Here is an 18049-nt window from a genome sequence, read left to right on the forward strand (position 1 = left end):
GAGCCATTCCGGGGAGGGGGCCTGGGTCCGCACAGACTCTTCGCAAAGGTCGACGTCTGTGAAAGAGGGACCGGCAGCTCGGGGCCGGGGCCGAGCGTCCTCTGCGCTCCAGACAGCAGCCGCTGGGCCGCAGCAGCCGGGAGACGACAGTAGAGGCTGGTCCCGCACCCCGCACCACAGCCTCGCATCAGACCGCGCAGCCCGCGCCTCGGCCGGAAGGGGCGGGGCTCGGGGCCGGCGCGGCGAGGCCGGCGGCGCGTGCGGGGGGGGGCGGTTCCTCCCGGGCCCGGCCCGCAGCCGAGTTTCCGGCGCGCTCCCCCGCGGCCTGCGTCTTGTGGTCTCGCCCGCCCCCGCTGCCATGTTGGATTGTGCGGCCGCCGCCGCCGCCGCTGCCGCCGCCGCGGGAGGAGGGTTGGAGGAGGAGTTGGGAGTTTAGCGCAGTCGCCGGAGTGCGAGGGCAGCGACCATCCGGCCAGAGCCCAGCCGGGCGGGAGTTGGGAGCTTCCCTTACTCCGCGCGGCCCTCCGTCGGCTCCTCCTTCCCGTGGCCTCCCTCCTCCTCCCCGCGCCGGAGGAGTTGAGCGAGATGCTGCGCCTCTGACTCCCCTCCTCCCGCCCCTGTCACCGAGAGGGGGGACGAGCGCTCGCCCACTCGCCGGAGGACACGGACCTGGACTCCCAGCCCCGCCGGCGACACCATGAGCTCCGGCCAGCAGCAGCAGCAGCCGCCGCCGCGGAGGGTCACCAACGTGGGGTCCCTGCTGCTCACCCCGCAGGAGAACGAGTCCCTCTTCACCTTCCTCGGCAAGAAATGTGTGGTCAGTGGTCGAGACCCGCGTCGCCACCACCGACGTTACCTCACGGGCCCGGGCCGGGAAGTGGGAGTGGGGATGGAGGCGGGAGCGGCGCGGGGAGGGTCTGGCTGCTGGCCAGGCCTTCTCCCGGCCCCGCACGGGCGCCCTGGCCCCGCTCCCTAGGTGCGGGCAGTGCGGGCCCCGGCAGCCGAACGCCGCCACCCGGAGCTGACCGGCAGCAGGGAAGTGTCACCTCCGCAGGCCTGTCTTGGAGCCCTGCTTGGCCCGGCCCTCCGCCCTTGCTGCTGGTGCAAACTTGACTCTCAGGCCCAAAGGCGATTTTCTTGCACGAGCTGCTGGATCTTAGCAACCCGGCCCCTGTCCTGGCCTTCGCTTCACCTCCTCCCGCTTGATCGGGGGGTCCCCTCCGTCACAGTGCCAAAGGTTTCAGGAGTGGTTAGGTTAGGAAATGAAACCCAGATATGAATGAAGCGGACCACACGGTGGTTTCAGTTCCCCTTTAGGATCTCAGGAGGGAATGCTGTGCAGTGCATGGGTGCAAAAGGAGGGCAGGAAATGCTACTGTACCCCACTGCAGAGAAACGGTTTGTTTCTCCAGCGTTCTCGCCCAGGCCTGATTTCTACTGTCCTCCCCACTTATTTATTTATTTTTGCATTGGTGGGAGGAGGCACTGCGCTCCCCACTGCCATGCGCAGGGGAACCGCAATCTCTAGTAGTTCTTGGCCTTTTGGGGCCGGAGAACGATTCTTAGATTGGTGGTGTGCGGCCTGTTCCGACCCCAGATGGCGGGTTGGGAGCCAGCAGTTCTGCTGTGGGAAGGGGAATGTGTGTTGTTGACGGAAGCATTCATTACATTGGCTGCCGGCGCTCCTGGGGGTGGGAAGGTTCTGCCCTGTGGTGTAGGCCTTGTCAGGCTGCATCTTACTGCGGTGGCTGGGTTGAACTGTGGTTGAGTTTGTTGCAACTGCTGAGTCCATTTCTTGCCCCTTTGCTTGTTAGCACCTGCAGAATATGTGCCGCTGGAACCCAGGAAACACCTACAGAAATGTCAACAGAGCAGTTTTACAACTTTTCTTAGTAGTGTTAAATATGTCAAACCAGGCTACACCTGCTTGTTTAAGAAATTAGAACTAGACAGTTTCTGGAAAGTTACCGGATTAATTGTTAACTTTATAGGTGGGAGTCTACCCTTTGTGTTCTGTCCCATCCAGTTGGGGATTGAACCATTTATTACAGGCGATTCAGATGTGTTTCATATTTCAGAAGTTAGACCTTAAAGAACATATTTGGAGTTTACTGATTAGAAGAATTAAATAGGAGTGGCTTAAAATCAGAATTTAGGAAACAACTGTAAAGATATTCAAGTTTCCCTCCCCCCCACCAGCTTTTTTAAACAAATGAGAAAGCTGAGCCAGTGAGCCCTAAGTCACACAGCAATTTAGTAATGTAACCAGAACTAGAAAACCAGGACTCCTGATGCCTAGCCTGTGTACTTTCCACTACATCATGTTGTTTGAGAACGGTTTGTTCTCCCTTGTTATTATTTCTAAAAGTTAAAGAAATAATCATTTTTTATTTTTTTTTTTTTACCAACACCAGATAAAATTAAAAAGTGTGAGATTCTTAAAGCAGCACTAATTTTTGCATATGTTCAATTTAGGAAAATCTCCAGCACTTTGAATGTTAAATTATCTGCAAAGAAAAAAATAATTAAAATTTTGCTGATTTATTACATTTGCTATGTAATCTGTGTCAGAAAGGAAGTAGTTTGTGACTGTGTTTTACATACCAGACACATTAGCTTTATGCAGGAAGGACGTTGGATTTATATGCAAGTATACTTACTAATAGCTTTGTGCTTACCTGTACTGTTTACTGGTTTCAATAAATGGCAGGTGTGGAAGAATACTGTGCTAGAGAAAGAGAGTGTTGCTTATTGGTTAGTGTGAGTTGGTTGCTGAATAGGCTTTCTGTATTCAGGGCTCAATTTCTTTATGTCATCTATTATTAATCAACTTTACCTTTTGAATTTCTGTCATATAAAACCACACTGTTACCTGCTCTTCTGGTATGAAATTATTTCGAAGATAAACTTCAATATTCGACCTCTCCGGTTATTGGAGAGTAAAGTAAGAATGATGTATTAATTTTTTGGAACCATCTTTTTTTCCCTTTGATGACTATGCAGTTTTTGTAGTTAAAACAGTACTGAAACACAGTTTATTTAAAAAAAAAAAAATCCAGCAATAAGATTTACAGATCAGACCACACTTACATTTGTTAAGCAAGAAGTATATTCAGAATCGTAGTCATGGTGCCAACTCTCAAGGAGTTTCATTCCTTCTCTTACTCAACAAATAAGTATTGAGTAACTAAATGCTGAGGTCAAAACCAGGGTTGATGCCTGCCCTCAGGGAGCTTACAGTGTTTGAAAAGGAAAATGTGTAAACTGATGAGTAAGTCAGTTCTTCAGAGTGATGTGTAAGAGGTTGCATGTCACATTGGAAAATGTCTTTGTTTTGTAGTCAGCAGATGGGGGTTCAAATTTATATGGTCACTTTGGGCAAGTTTTTTAAGCTCCTTATCCTCGAGTTGGTTTTCTCATCTCTAAATTATGGATACTGTCTCTTGGAAGGGGTTGTGGATTAGAAGGACTGTATGTAAATGTATAGATGCTATTATTTTTATAAAGGTTTGGGAGATCAAAACAGAGGATGAGTAAAAGTTTTTTTAGAATGGGCTACACCTGAATATTTAAGATTGGTTAGGTACCCCGCCAGGTTGATCCCAGGTCTAAAACAGCTTGGAAAGTCAAGGGACCTACTAATAGTATGTTATGGAGCAAGGAGGGTTTCCGCTTGGGTGTGCATCGGAATCATGTGCAACTTATTGCAAATGCACATAGCTAGGCCAAATTCCTAGGTAAAGTTCAAATTCAGTGGGTCTGATGTGGAACTTGGGCATTTCTAGTCTTAGCAGGCTGAACAGAAGAACGTGTGTCACAGTTTGAGAACCACTGCTGATTCCCGCGCTTTTCTGTGAGTTGAAGTTAAATTAAAACCACTCCTTTTAGTACAGCATTACTGTAACTCCTAAGATGAATGTGTGTTTCATAGATGTCGGAGAGAGAACAGTTGAAGAAGTATTGCGCTAGTAGTGGGGAACCACCAGATCAGATGGGACTTTTGGAAAGTTGAGGGAGAAAGGTGGGGAGGCACAATAGAAGGCGGATTGAGGATTGTGAGAGTGAAGACAAAGGAGATCAGATAGGTGGTTACAGTAGTCCCTGTGAAATCTGAGGAGGGCCTGAAGGAAGGCAGTGCTGGTGGGAATTCAAGGGCAATTAAAAAGACTCCAGTAGGATTTCATCCCCCTTAGATAACGGGGGTGACGGAAGGGAATTGGTATCAAGGCAAGTAACCTCCAACAGAAATATGTAGAGCTCGTTAGATGGAAGTATGCCTAGATGTTAATGAGACTCTAAATTGGTGATTGGTTTCATTGAGGAGGTGACTCTTCAGTAAATCTATTGTTTTGACACAGTTTTTAAAAATAGAGTTTGTGAAAGCTGAGGTTTCATTTCAAGTTATATGTACTATGTAAATATATGTTATGTACTTTTACATAAAATAGTTTATTTGCTGGTAGTATTTTCTGAGAGCAATTAAGAAGGATTAAAAACAAGATTATCAGGTCTTGTTTTGTAGTTTTGTTGCCTGTCATGTTTTGGTGGTTTAATTTAGTTTCTGTAAAGAATATGTGCCGTCTTCCCAAGTAGAGTTTAATGTCGGGAGTGCCAAAAAAATGTACACACATTTTAAGCGATGTTAATACTTTGGTCAGCGTGGCTCAAGCAGTAGTTCACCATAATCAGAAGTGTCTGGACGCTGATGGTAACCACTTTGAGCACCTGTTGTAATTGCAGAAGTCAAATGTGACCTGCAATCATCTATTGTTATTGGTATATATTATATAAATTGTTTTTTCCTTTCTTAAAATGTGTATACATTTTTTTTTCCGCACCGCCGGTATATATAGTCCTGATAAGAAATTAAGGGTTGGGAAAAATAAAACCTTATACTAGCCGTCTTCAACCTTCTCTGGTCCAGATGGTTTGGGGTTAGTAATGTTGTGGACTGTTACCTTTCCCTGACACACTTATCTGGTTTGTTTGTTTCAAGATTTAGAGATACTTCAGAAGCCATTTTTGTTAACCAACTTTAATCTTCCTTTAACTCCTTAGCACTTGTTTTAACTTGCTTAGATTCTTTAGTTTTTGTTTGTTTGTTTTCTCACCCTATATGTAATTCTGGGAGATTAGACATAATGCCTATGTAGTCTTGCATGTAATTCCTATAACATCTAGCGTACAGATTGCTGAATACTTCTTGATTGAGAATTATAATTGCTAACTTGTTTATTCCTTCGGAGTGCATTCAGCATTCGTCTTGCTTGATCAGGTTGTTAAAACCTATTTTTAATGCAGATGGTATCTGGATTTAAGTCTTCATTTATTAGGAGAACAAAAAGGTTTAATTCTGCTGGTGAACTAATGTAGGTGGTGGCCGTAACTCCAACACATCCTTTGTTTCTGTTCTAAGTTCTTAAATGGTTTAGAACAGGGGTGTCAAAACTGCGGCCAGCAGGCCAACTGCTGTCTGCAATCCATTGTTAATTGGCCCACAGCAAATTCCAAAAATATATTTAGTTTACTTAAACAAACCAGGTGAGGCAATACGTACTTCACCTCGAGTGAGGGGCCCGGCTGTGTGTGTATTTTACCGCAGATGGCCCTTGGTGAAAACCGTTGAAAAAAGTTTGGACAGTCCTGGTTTAGAAGGTGCCTAGAGGGATGGTTGACTTGATGAAGGCCTGAACTAAGGCAATACTGGTGGGAAGTAGCGCCGGGAATGTACTTCATCTTAAGTAACTGGAAGGGAAAAAGGTTAAAATTCAAGGGACCTGGAATACACAAAGATGGAAAGGCAACCTTGCCTGGTATATAGGGAAAAGGTGACCACAAAAGTGTCATACAGGGTGGATTGTAAACTCAGGAGGAGATTTAGAAGAGTCTAGCAGATCTGGGTTATAAATCCTATTTCAGTTACTCTTAGCTCTGTAATATAGGAAAATATCTTAACTAGTATGAGCCTTAGTGTCTAGAGTTATAAAATGGTGTTAGTCAAGGATTTCAGAAAATCATGCGATAATGTATGTGAAGCACTTAGAGCAGCGACAATTTACAGTGTTCTGTGAGTTTGGAGAAGCTTCTGAAAGAATGTCACCCTTAGTGCTATTCACTACTCAGTTTAGATTTCCTGTTAGTGGCAGGAGGTTTTAAAGTAGCGTTTTGAACTCTGTATTGCATCTGTTTTGATTAGGTAAATTAATTCTAACAATTTTATTTAAAGTCAGTTAATTATAGAGAATAAATTAAGTTACACACCAGCTGGAACGAGACTGGCGGGAGTTTCAGGGTTTCTGGGCAGCCTTAGCGCCACCCCCGGACTGCTGACCGAAGAGGAAAAAAGGGTTACAGGTAATGAGAGTTAGGGGTTCCTGAGTTTTAGTTCATGCTCTGCTACCAGTTAATTGTGAATGTGGACAGGAATCTCTACCTTCCTGAACCTCACTTTCCTAATCTGAAACTGAGGGGTTTGACAGGATAACACCAATCTTTCCAGCATTAATGGTCCATCCTGCCATCTATTGTAGACTCCGGGCAGGGCAGGAACAGCCTTCTGTTAATCCTGGCATTCGTGCGATTTGCACAATGGAGACAAAGATAATATGTAACTAAGTGAAAGTAGATAATCTCAAATCATTTCATTGTAAATTCCCATTTCTAACTCACCTTTTTCTAAGCATCACAATTTAATAAACATTTTACTTTAAAAAGTCAGGTGAACAGCATTAAAAGACATTAGTAATAGAATAGTCTTAGCTAATTTTGGATTATTATTATTCCTTGTAATTACAAGGAATTTTTGGTTTATGAGGAGTATGGCACCTTTTAATTAAATGGAGTTGTTTTTAAGAGTTTCTCTTTTGTTAACTAATTCCATCTAGAACTTATTTCTTACATGAAATTGTGTTAGTGATATGATAGTTAGGTGTTACATTTTGTTGCTTATTTAAGGTAAAACCAGTTTAAGTTTTTAGTTTCAGTGCTAGACTGGATAGTTATAGTGTACTGACTTGGTCATTTTGGGGAGTAATTCAAAGTTGAAGTTGAAAAGAGCACATAGAGTTGATATTCATTACAAAGTGTTCTGTGTAGGAGTCATAGCTTTAATCCAGTCGTAAGGACCCAGCATCACTAATGGAGTTCACTTCTACTGCAAAGGTTCTGGAAGCACAACAGGTTCCTACAGTCTTGTCCACAGTAATGTAGTTCAGTGCAATTCTTACTGGTGTGGGACTGAACAATCTAGTATTTTTAAGTGGTAAGTATTGTTTAGTAATTAGAAGACGTTTGGCATATTTAACTATATTCATAAATACAGTGTAACAAAAGCATATTTCGTTTTTTGTATCCATATCAATATTCTTAGAAGTAGAGGATTACACCACTTTCCCATTTGTAACTCACCTTTTTCAATATAGGAGAATGAAATTAAATAGAAAACATCAATTTCACTTTGGAATCAATGTGTTTTACAGGAATTGTGACCCTTTTTTAGAAAAAACAAATAATTGGATAGAGAGTAATGTTGAAGAGGCAAATCTAGAAAAGTCCCCTTTAGAAAATAGAATCAAATGAAAAATTTATAGTAACTTCATATTTCAATTACTGTGACTGTCTCTTAGTTTAATTGTTCCTCAATATCCTTGGCCCTTGGTTCCTCTGCCATAGTGATTATTTTAAAACTTATTTTTAACTTAACCTGAAGATTTACTACAGAAATTTGTCCCCATAAAAGGAGTACTCATTAAAGATCAGATAAATTGAAACAACAGGGAAATAAGAAAGACAACCAGGAACATATGCTGTTGTTAAAAATGATATGAGGACATAGAAATTATCATGAGTCAAGTATACAGTAACTTTAGGGCAGTGAAATGGTTTTCAAGTTTCATTTTAAGGTTATACTTTTACATTCGATTTGAAGAAGCTAAACCTGTTTAAGTATTGAAATACAGGTGAAGTTGTTTATTTGTCATACCTTTGGTGCCAAAATTAAAAATTTTAAGTGAAATGCTCTCTCCAGTATGGTGAATACTTTTGTTGCCATAAAAATATCAGAGGATACCTAAATACCTAATGAATTTTCATAATAATAAAGGAGCTTATTGACTTATGTAATTCATAAAGCTAGTCAGAAACTCAAATGATTTCCTTATTTTTATAAATGCAGTATCATCACGATCAAGTATTGAGGACTTACTGAGCATGGAACACCCTCCTGGTATCTTGAAATACATGGAAGGGCTAAGGGAGGTCCAGTCCTTACCCCTCAGTTGTTTACTACATAGCCGGGGAACACGAAAGTCATGCACAAAAAACATCAATTTGACAAGCCAGTCTATAATAGAAAATTGAATAATAGGAGAGAGATGTATATCACTGTGGGATTTGATACATCATTGTGGGCCTTGAACATATGGACCTTAAATCACCTGTAGAGTTTAATCACCTATAGAATCTGTGTCAGGAACAAGGAAGCAGCTCGGTTCCAGTATAAGGAAATATGTGAGCAAGTTTTGGGTAGAAAATTTGCATGGAGTGTTTGGAAATACTGACTAGAATGGTTTGGCTATCATTGAGACTGGTATTTGCTTGAGGAGATAGTGAACGGAAAGGAAGGGTAAATTGAGTTTTGATTTTGAAAGATCTTGAAATTCAAACTTAGGGGTTCAGCCTTAGTCCCTAAGTAGTAAGGAATCACAAAGTTTTTTGATTCACAAGTGTCAAGATAGGAAGGCTCTAGAGATGGAAAAAACTGGAAATTATTATTCATAATAAGAATGTTTTAAAGTTTACTAAACACTTTGTTAGCCTTATCTCAGCAGACTTGGTCTTGCTGAGGACCCTGAATTATACCAGCAGCACCTGGAACAAAAACAGGGCGGTGAGGGATAGTAAATCCTTGGTCTTTGTGCTCAAGGCGGACATCTATCCCTCATAGCATCTTTTTCCTACTGTGTCTTGCTGTGGTCTGAATACTCAGCACGTGCCAGTAGGCAGCCACTCCAGTCAGTCCAAGTTCGTAGTAGATGAGATCCAGTTGCCACACCAAGGCTACATTCTAGAAACATTGTGAAGAAAACACTTAGTTGGCTTTGTGTATTCCAGAGGACAGCAGAACCTCCCAGTGGAAGTGGCTAGAGAGCCAGACTTGTAGGACTAGAGCTTTTGGAATCCTTTGCAGGGTGTTGTTATTGAGGCCTCAGGAGTGGAATTAGATCTGGGAAGCTGTCATGCAGGTCAGGATCACAGAGGGAGGCAGCCGAGCTCCTGTTTGACGCCACCATTTGAGAAGGATGGATTTCAGTGAGGAGTGGAAGGGGAAGAAAGATGTTCTCTTGAATTTACCAGAAAAATGGTGTTATACATATTGTTCTGAAATTTAAACTTTTTCACTTATATTGATGTCTTTCATACGTTTCCATGTCCATTTATATTTATTGCATACTTTTTATTACTACATCCTGTATTTTATGAGTTTCTTGTAACTTATTAACCTCGACTGATGGGTGTATTAGTTTCCTAGGGCCACCATAACAAAGTACCACAAACTGCGTGGCTTAAAACACATTTATTCTCTCTCACTTCTGGAGGCTAGATGTCTCCAGGAACGATTCCTTCTGGAGGCAATGAAAAGAACATCCCCGTGCCTCTCCTAGCTTCTGGCATGGGCTGGCAATCATTGCTGCTCCTTGGCTTAGAGATTCATGACTCTAATCTCTACCTGTGTAATCACATGGTGTTTCCCAATTGTCTGTCTGTCTTCTTATAAGGACACCAGTCATGAGATTAGTGTCAACACTAATGACCTCATCTTAACTGTTTTCAAGTAAAGTCACGTTCACAGATACAGGGGTTACGACTTGAACATGTCTTTTAGGGAGATACAATTTAACCCCTGACAGTGGGTATTTTTACTTTCCAAGTTTTTGCCCTTAGAAACAGTGCTATAATGAACATTCAAATACATATTTCTGTGTATCCTTTCCAAGTATTTCTGTGGCATACATTCTACGAAATGAAGTCAGAGGGCATGAGCATTAAAAATACTAATAGATATGGATGAATTGTCTTCCAAAATTGTTGTTACTAAACTCTCTATATTCTCATCAACACTAGGATTTAGTTTTTTGAGTGTTTTTGCCTTTCGACCTGTTTTGCTGGTCATTAAAATCTAATTGTTTAATTTGTAGTTTTTAGTGAAGTTAAACATCTTTTCATGCCTATTGGTCATTTATATTTTTTCTGTGAATTGCCTGTTCTTTTCTTCAGACCATTTTTCTACTAGGTTTTTTTCTTAGTGACTTGAAGAACTCATTAGGGATAGTAGTTATATTACAAACTACAGTATTTTTGGCAGTTTGTTTATCTTTGACAGAAGTATTTTTGGTGTTTTTGGTCATTGCATAGACTTTAAATTTTTGTGTAGTTAAATGTAATAATCCTATTATTTCAGGTTTTTATTTAATACAGTCCTATCTCTGAATTGCAAGAATGTTCACTCAGTTTATCCTAGTATTTTTATGGTTTTATTTTGAACATATTATCTTTGCTCTTTCTGGAAGTGACTTTGGAAAATGAGCGTAGTAGAAACCCAAATTTATATTTTTACAGTTGGCTGGTTGTCTTAGCACCATTTATTGAGCAATTTATTTTTTCCCACCTTTTGAAATGGTACCTTTATAATTTACTAAATTATCAGATGTATTTAGATTCATTTCTGCATTTTCTTCTATTTATTTCGTTTGTTTATTTCTTTGCCAATATACAGAATTTTTAGTGTAGCTTTATAATAATGATATATAGTTTGATTAGCGTTGAATTCCTCATTGCTCTCATTGTCAGTATTTTCTGGCTATTTTTTAACACCTATTGTATTTTTGTGTCTATTGTTAGCATTTTTTTCAAGACCTCACCTCTCACCCCTATTCCTCACCAAAAAAATATTTGCTTCAGTTTGGAACAGCATTGGATTTGTAGATTAATTAAGAAAGAATTGACATACTGAGGCTTCTGGTTAGGAAGCAGGTCTTTTTTATTTACTATTTAAGTCTTATTTCCTTCTGTAGTTTTATACTTTTCTTACTATGTAAGTACAAAACTAACACCTATTGTACTCGTTTAAAGCACACACACACACACACACACACACACATTGTACTATACAGAGTTAAAAGTTAAAATACCCTTTTACCCCTCTTATCCCCCAATACAATTAGGCTGCACAGAAAAGTCTTCTTAATGGTTTGATGTCAGTCTTTCCCATCCTTTTTATATTTGTGCGTACGTGCCCGTGTGTTTCTGCATTTTACCAAAAAGGGGTCATGTTCTGGATAGTTTATGTGAAATACAAATACAGATCTGTCTCATGCTTTAAAAAACAAACGAAAAACAACACACTTTTTATTATGGAAAGTTTTAAACATACACAAAGTAAGATGGTATAATGAACCTACCTATACCTATCACCCAGTGTTAGTGGGTATCAACTCATAGCGAATCTTGTTTACTTTATGTACCCACTGTTACGGGTTAAATTATGTCTCCCTAAAAGACATGTTGATGTCGTAACCCCTGTATCTGTGAACGTGACTTTACTGTAACTTTACTTGAAAACAGTTTGCAGATGTAACCAAGTTAAGATGAGGTCATTAGGGTTGACACTAATCCCATGACTGGTGTCTTTGTGAGAAGACGACAGACAATTGGGAAACACCATGTGATTACATAGGTAGAGATTAGAGTCATGAATCTATAATTGATTTCTATTTTTCTTGTTTTCTTTTTTATTAATTTCTGCTCTGATCTTTATTATTGTCTTCTGCTTCCTTTAGGTTTAATTTGCTTTTTTTCCCCTAGGTTTTTTTTTTTTTTTAAGGTGGCAACTACTGAGGTAATTGATTTTAGACTTTTTTTCATTTTCTATTATAGGTATTTAGTGCTATTTATTTCCTCCTAAATAGTGGCATCTCCCATATTGGATATGTTGTATTTTCATTTTCATTATTTAAGTTATTTTCTGATTTTCCGTTTTACTTCTTTGACCCACTACTTTTTTAGAAGTATGCAATTTAGTTTCCAAAGATTTAGGAATTTTCCAGATGTCTTTCTGTTATTGATTTCTAACTTAATTCTATTATTTTTGGAGAACATATGAATACTTTCTATTGGGCAGTGTTTTATAGCCCAAAATATGGTCTAAATTGGTGTTCCACATACACTTTAAAATATAGTGTAGTTTAAGTCTTCTTTATTCTTACTGATTTTCTGTCTACTTTATCAATTATTGAGAAAGAGGTATTGAATTCTTCCAAGTTATGAATTTGTCTGTTTCTCTTTGAAATTCTGTTTTGCTTCATAGGTTTCAGATGCATGAACATTTATAGTTATGTACTCTCAAAGAATCATCATGAAATGATTCCCTTTGTCCTGATACACTTTCCTCTGAAATCAACTTTGTGTTTATAGCCACTGAAGCTTTCTTTTGATTGGTGCTATAATCTTTTTTTCATTCTTTTACTTTTAATCTCTTTGTGTCTTTACACTTAAAGTGGGTTTCTTGTAGGCAGCACATATGATTGGGTTTAAATCTACCATGTTGTTGTTTTCTCTTTGTCTCACATGTTCTTTGTTCCTTTTCTCCTCCTCTTCTGCCTTTCTTTAGATTGCTTTAGTATTTTTTTCAGTTTCCTTTTAATTTTTTTTATTCATTGTAACTATTTTGCTATTTTTGTAGTTGCTTTTTGGTTTAGAGTACATATGTTTTACTTACTACAGTCGACTTTCAAAGATTATTGTATCACTTCACATTTAGTATAAGGACTTTAAAATAGCATAATTTTATTTCTTCCTTTCAGGCCGTTATGCTATATTGTCGCCATACATTTTACCTTTTCCATATGTTATAAACTTTAGATACATTGTCATTACTTTTGCTATAATGATTCAATTACCTTTTAAAGAGATTTGAAAAGTAAGAAAAAATGTGTTACACTTACCCACTTGGTTATCATTTCTGGTGCCTTTAATTCCTTTGTTTAGATCCAGACTTCTCTCTGCTATCAGTTTTCCTTGGTCAGAGCCTCACTCCCTTCTTTTTTCTTTCCTTCCTTCCTTCCTTCCTTCCTTCCTTCCTTCCTTCCTTCCTTCCTTCCTTCCTTCCTTCCTTCCTTCCTTCCTTCTTTCCTAGCATCTCTTATATTTCAGGCAGATCAGCTGCTGATAACTTCTTTCAGCTTTGTGTATTTGAAAAGTATGTATATTTTGCCGTGATTCTTGAAATATATTTTCTCTGGTTATAGAATTCTACATTGATTTTTTTTTTCTCTTTCTGTAGTTTAAAGATGTTGCTCCAGTATCTTCTGGTTTGCATTATTTCTGACAGGAAATCTGCTGTTACCCTTCAATCTTCTGTAACCTATCTTTTTCTTTAACTGCTTTTAAGATTTTTGTCTTTATTATGGGTTTAAGGAATCTCATTATGATGCGCTTTGGTGTAGTTTTCTTATTGTTGCTTGTATTGGGATTTCTTGAGCTTCTTGGATCTTTGCGTGTTTAATAAGTTTATATCAAGTTTGGAAAATTTTCAGACGCTTTTTTAACTATCCACTGCTTTCCTCCCTGGGCTTCAATTATACATACAGACTGCTCGAAGTCGTCCCACACCTCACTGCTGTGCGGCTCTTTTTTCTTCTTCTACCTCTTTCTCTGTGTTTTGTTTAGATAGTAGCTATTGCTATAACTTTAATGTCACTAATCTTTTGTCTACAATGTCTAATCTGCCATTAATACCATGCAGAACGTGGTTTTTTCATATCAGATGTTACAGTTTTCATTTCTAGAAGTTTAATTTGGATGGGTATTTATTTCTACTAACATGTTCAATCTTTGCTTTAGTTTAATATATGGAATACTTGTGTGATAGCTTTAATGTCCTTGTCTACTGATTTTGTCATATGTCAGTTTCTCTTCATGTGTGCTTGTCTTCCCTTGGATTATACTTTTCTGCTTTTTTACATGGTTGGTAATTTTTGATTGGATACCAGATGTCATGAAATTTATCTTGAATTTATAACCAACCAGCCCTTTGACTTTTTAGTGTTATTTTTTATTTTTCACCGAAGTCTTCTGTAATTGCTAATTGCTGTATTTTAAGAGCATTCTGTTACCGCCTCCCCTTTTTTTTGCGGTAATAACAAATCAAATATATCTGAAGATACTAATTTAAAAAATTTTTTCAATGTGTAGTTATGTAGTTTCCTTAATTATCAGATTATTCTCAGTTGTTGGTCCAAATTTGTATTTGAAAGACTACTTTCTCAATATTGATAGCTGGCTTGGATTTCTTTTCTTTTAAATCAGTAGACTTTATACAGCAATTTTAGATTTACAGAAAAATTGTGCAGAAAGAACACACAGGGTTTACATGTACTGTCTCTCCCCCCACCCCGGCTTTCCCTATTATTAAGCCTCTTGCATTAGTGTGATACATTTGTTTAAATTGATGAACCAATATTGATATATTATTATTAGCTAAAGTCTATAGTTTACACTAGGTTTGACTCCTTATATAGATCTACACATTTTGGTTTTCACAAATGAATGTAATGTGTCCGCCATTACAGTATCGTACAGAACAGTTTCACTGCCCTAAAAATACCCTCTGCTCCATCTATTGACCCCTTCCCTCTCCTGCTGTAATCCTGGGATCCACTGATTTTTTTTAATTTGGTTTGCCTTTTCCAGAATGTCATATAGTTGGGATCATATACAGTAATGTTGTCTTTATAGGCTGGCTTCTTTCACTTAGCAATATGATTTTAAGGTTCCTCCATGCCATTTTGTGGCTTAATAGCTTGTTTCTTTTTATCGCTAAATAGTATTTCATTGTACCACTGTTTATCCATTTACCCATTGAAGGAAATCTTGGTTGGGTCACAGTTACGAATAAGCTGCTATAAACACTCAAGTGCTGGGTTTTGTGTGGATGTGTTTTCAGCCCATTGGTTAAATGCCTAGGAGCTTGATTGCTGTATCCGTTCAGTAAGCCTGTGCTTGCTCTTGTAGGAGACTGCCAAACTGTCTTCCAAAGTGGCCGTCGCATTTGTGCATTCCCATCAGCAAATTTGCACATCCTCACCAGTATTTGGTGTTACTATTGTTTTGGATTTTAGTCATTCCAATTGGTTTATAGTCTTATCTCATTGTTTTAATTTGCAGTTCTTAGATCCATGTGATGCTGAGCATGTTTTCATCCACTTGTTTGCCATCTGTATATCTTCTTTGATGAGGTGTCTGTTTAGATCCTTTGCCCAGTTTTCATTTGGGTTGTTTGTTTCTGATTGTTGAGTTGTAAGAGTTCTTTATCTATTTAGAATATACATTCTTTATCAGATGTGTGTTTTGCATACATTTTCTCCTGGTCTGTGGCTTTTCTTTTTTCTGTCAGTGTCTTGTTCTTTGTTTCTTTCGCCCACTCTTTCTGCTTTGTTTGGTTTTAATCAAGCATTTTATATGATTCCATTTTCTCTCCTCTCCTGACATAATCAGTTATATGTCTTTTAATATTTTTTTGCCCTATAGTTTGCAGTGTACATTTACAGTTACTCTTAGTCCTATTTTAACACTATGTTATTTCCTGGGTAGTAGCGGTACATCATTAAAAACTATTCCCAATTTCTCCATCCTGTCCCTTGTTGCTGTCATTCATTTCACTTATCCATAAGCCATAGTCACTGAATACAACTATTTTAATTTACATATTGACTATTAGAAAACTTCAAGTGGCTCATGTGATTCACATTATGTTTCAGTTATACAGTGCAGAGTTTGGCAGTTCACAAAGTAATTACTGATAAAAGTGGAAATCACCTATAAATCCCATCACTCAGAAATAACATTTTTGTCTGTATCCTTCTGGGTTTTGTTTTGCATGAAATATTGAGTAATAAATGTACACATGTACTTATTCTCAGCAAGTGTACCTCCACAAGCACAGACATTAATTTTTTTGGCATTGTTTCGTATCAGTAAGTACACCATTTTCCATGGATACATATGGATTTACCAGTTCCCTAAAAATGGACAGCATCACTACTCTTGCACTTTGGCGCCATTATTAACTAAAAAAAGTTACTTGAACACAGGCACTGTGACACTTAATGTGATATCCAAGATGGCCACTGGCATTGTATACAGCACGGATATATGCACTGGACAAAGGGACGATTCCCATCCTGGTGGGATGGAGGTAAAATGAAAAGTATGGCATGTTTGGGCATCAGCGGACTATTTGACTGCTATGTCTGATATATATTGAGTTAATAGCAGGAGATGAAGGTGTAAGGTTTTAATTGCCTCAGGTTAAGAAAGAGCTTGAATCGTTGCCAAAGAGTTTGAACCTTATTCTGATCAAATGTTTAAAAATAAAATGGCCTTTCAAAGTGAGAGGCAACAAGCATTTATTTGAGATCAGTAAGAATAGCTATACGGGAAAGCACTGATTCAGGCAGAGGCCCAGTGTTCTGATTAGGAAACAAAGGCAATGGGTATTTATGAGAAAGGGAAGGAGAACAGTAACATCAGTAGGAGGAAGACATTTGTATCGGTACAGATAACATAGTGATGTTAATTCTAAGCAGTGTTTTATATTTTCAGTCCATTAGTCATAATGACTGCTTTCTTGTTATTGCAAATAGTTCTTTGGGACACAATGTTGCTTTAAGCCCGGTCCAAAGATTATTTTGCCCTGTTTTAACATTCCAAAGATTTGAGGCATAAGATGTAAAAGGCACTTGTGCTGAGATAGAAGTTCCGGCTCCGTTGTAAAGTGGCTTTGTTTATATTACTGTTTACACTATTATGTTTTAAAGCATGAATCTGTATATTCATGGAGTATGTAGATTGGAAAGATAATTGGCAAGAAGAATTTATGGAAACTAAAATAGAGGCAGAGTGTCTCAGGCTATGCTAATACTTCAGGCCAAAGGAAGGTCTAAGTTTTAGATCTCATTTATGCAGTTGTATATAATAGCATATCATTAACATCTCAGAGGTATAAGAATGTATATAACATAAATATAATATAGTTATTTACTTTAAGAAGTGTATTGTTAAGTTTTTGGGGGGGTATTTTTTCTGTTCTTTTTTTTGGGTACAAACAACGGAAACTAGTTCTGGCTGGCTTAAGCAGAAAGTAATTTATTGACTACCAGATGGAATCCAAATCAGAATTGAACAATAACGTTTCAGAAACAGCAGGAGGCTGGGAAGCTCTGACCACAGCAGCAGGCTTCAGTGGAACTTCTCTCAACTCCAGTTATCTCTTCCCCAAACCACTCAGTCCTTTGACTAGGTTTGGAGTTCTGAATTCCTGGGAGAGAATGTTAATCAATTGACCTTCAGCACAGAAGCTTGTTCCTGGAGAGAGGCAGCAGGTGTCTGACATTAGCAGTGTTGGGGTGGGGACCGGCAGTACCTGCAAGGTAGGTTTGTCAGATACATACAATCTAGTGAAAATCCTATTGAGATATAGTACACGATGATTTATTTGGTCTCTCACTGACCTAAATCAATGGCATACTCTCTACTGAAGTGCTTTTTTTAGTTACAACTCCAATCTCAGATTTGCAGACAGTAAAGGCATAAGGGTGTCTTCGTATTTTGGGAAACTTGAGTTTTTTCCCTGGTTCTCTTTGATTTAATTGACCAGCTTGCTGAAAACAGAAGGAATACTAGCCCTCTAATTACAGTCAGTCCTCCATATTCAAGGGTTTTGCATCCATGGATACAGTGGGCTGACTGACAAGGTCTGGTATCCGAGGCGGGTCCTGGAACCCATCTCCTGTGATACCAAGGGATGACTACTAATTTCTGTAAGGTAGTAGTGGAGCTTTAAAATGATCAGACTGGAAATATAACAACTGCTAAATCTGATGATATGCATATCAGAATTAACATTCAATACATAGAGTACCAAGCAATTCCCTAAGCACTTTCTGTATGTTATTTCATTTCATTCTAATAACACCATGATGAAGGAACTGTT

The 18049-nt window shown here is 38.8% G+C and overlaps 1 protein-coding gene across 2 annotated transcripts in view; it reads left to right on the forward strand.

Moving 5' to 3' along the window:
• The first annotated feature begins 348 nt into the window (after window positions 1-348).
• The window catches only part of WASL (WASP like actin nucleation promoting factor), a 61919-nt gene continuing 44218 nt past the window's right edge, over window positions 349-18049 (forward strand). Inside the window, exon 1 of one of the 2 annotated variants that reach the window (XM_033098937.1) lies at window positions 349-817. In XM_033098937.1, the coding sequence (XP_032954828.1) occupies window positions 698-817 (120 nt within the window). In that variant the 5' untranslated portion in view covers window positions 349-697. The remainder of the gene's footprint in view (window positions 818-18049) is intronic. The other variant, XM_033098936.1, reaches the window with a different exon arrangement.

Source organism: Rhinolophus ferrumequinum, chromosome 26, assembly GCF_004115265.2.
Source record: "Rhinolophus ferrumequinum isolate MPI-CBG mRhiFer1 chromosome 26, mRhiFer1_v1.p, whole genome shotgun sequence".
NCBI lineage: Eukaryota > Metazoa > Chordata > Mammalia > Chiroptera > Rhinolophidae > Rhinolophus > Rhinolophus ferrumequinum.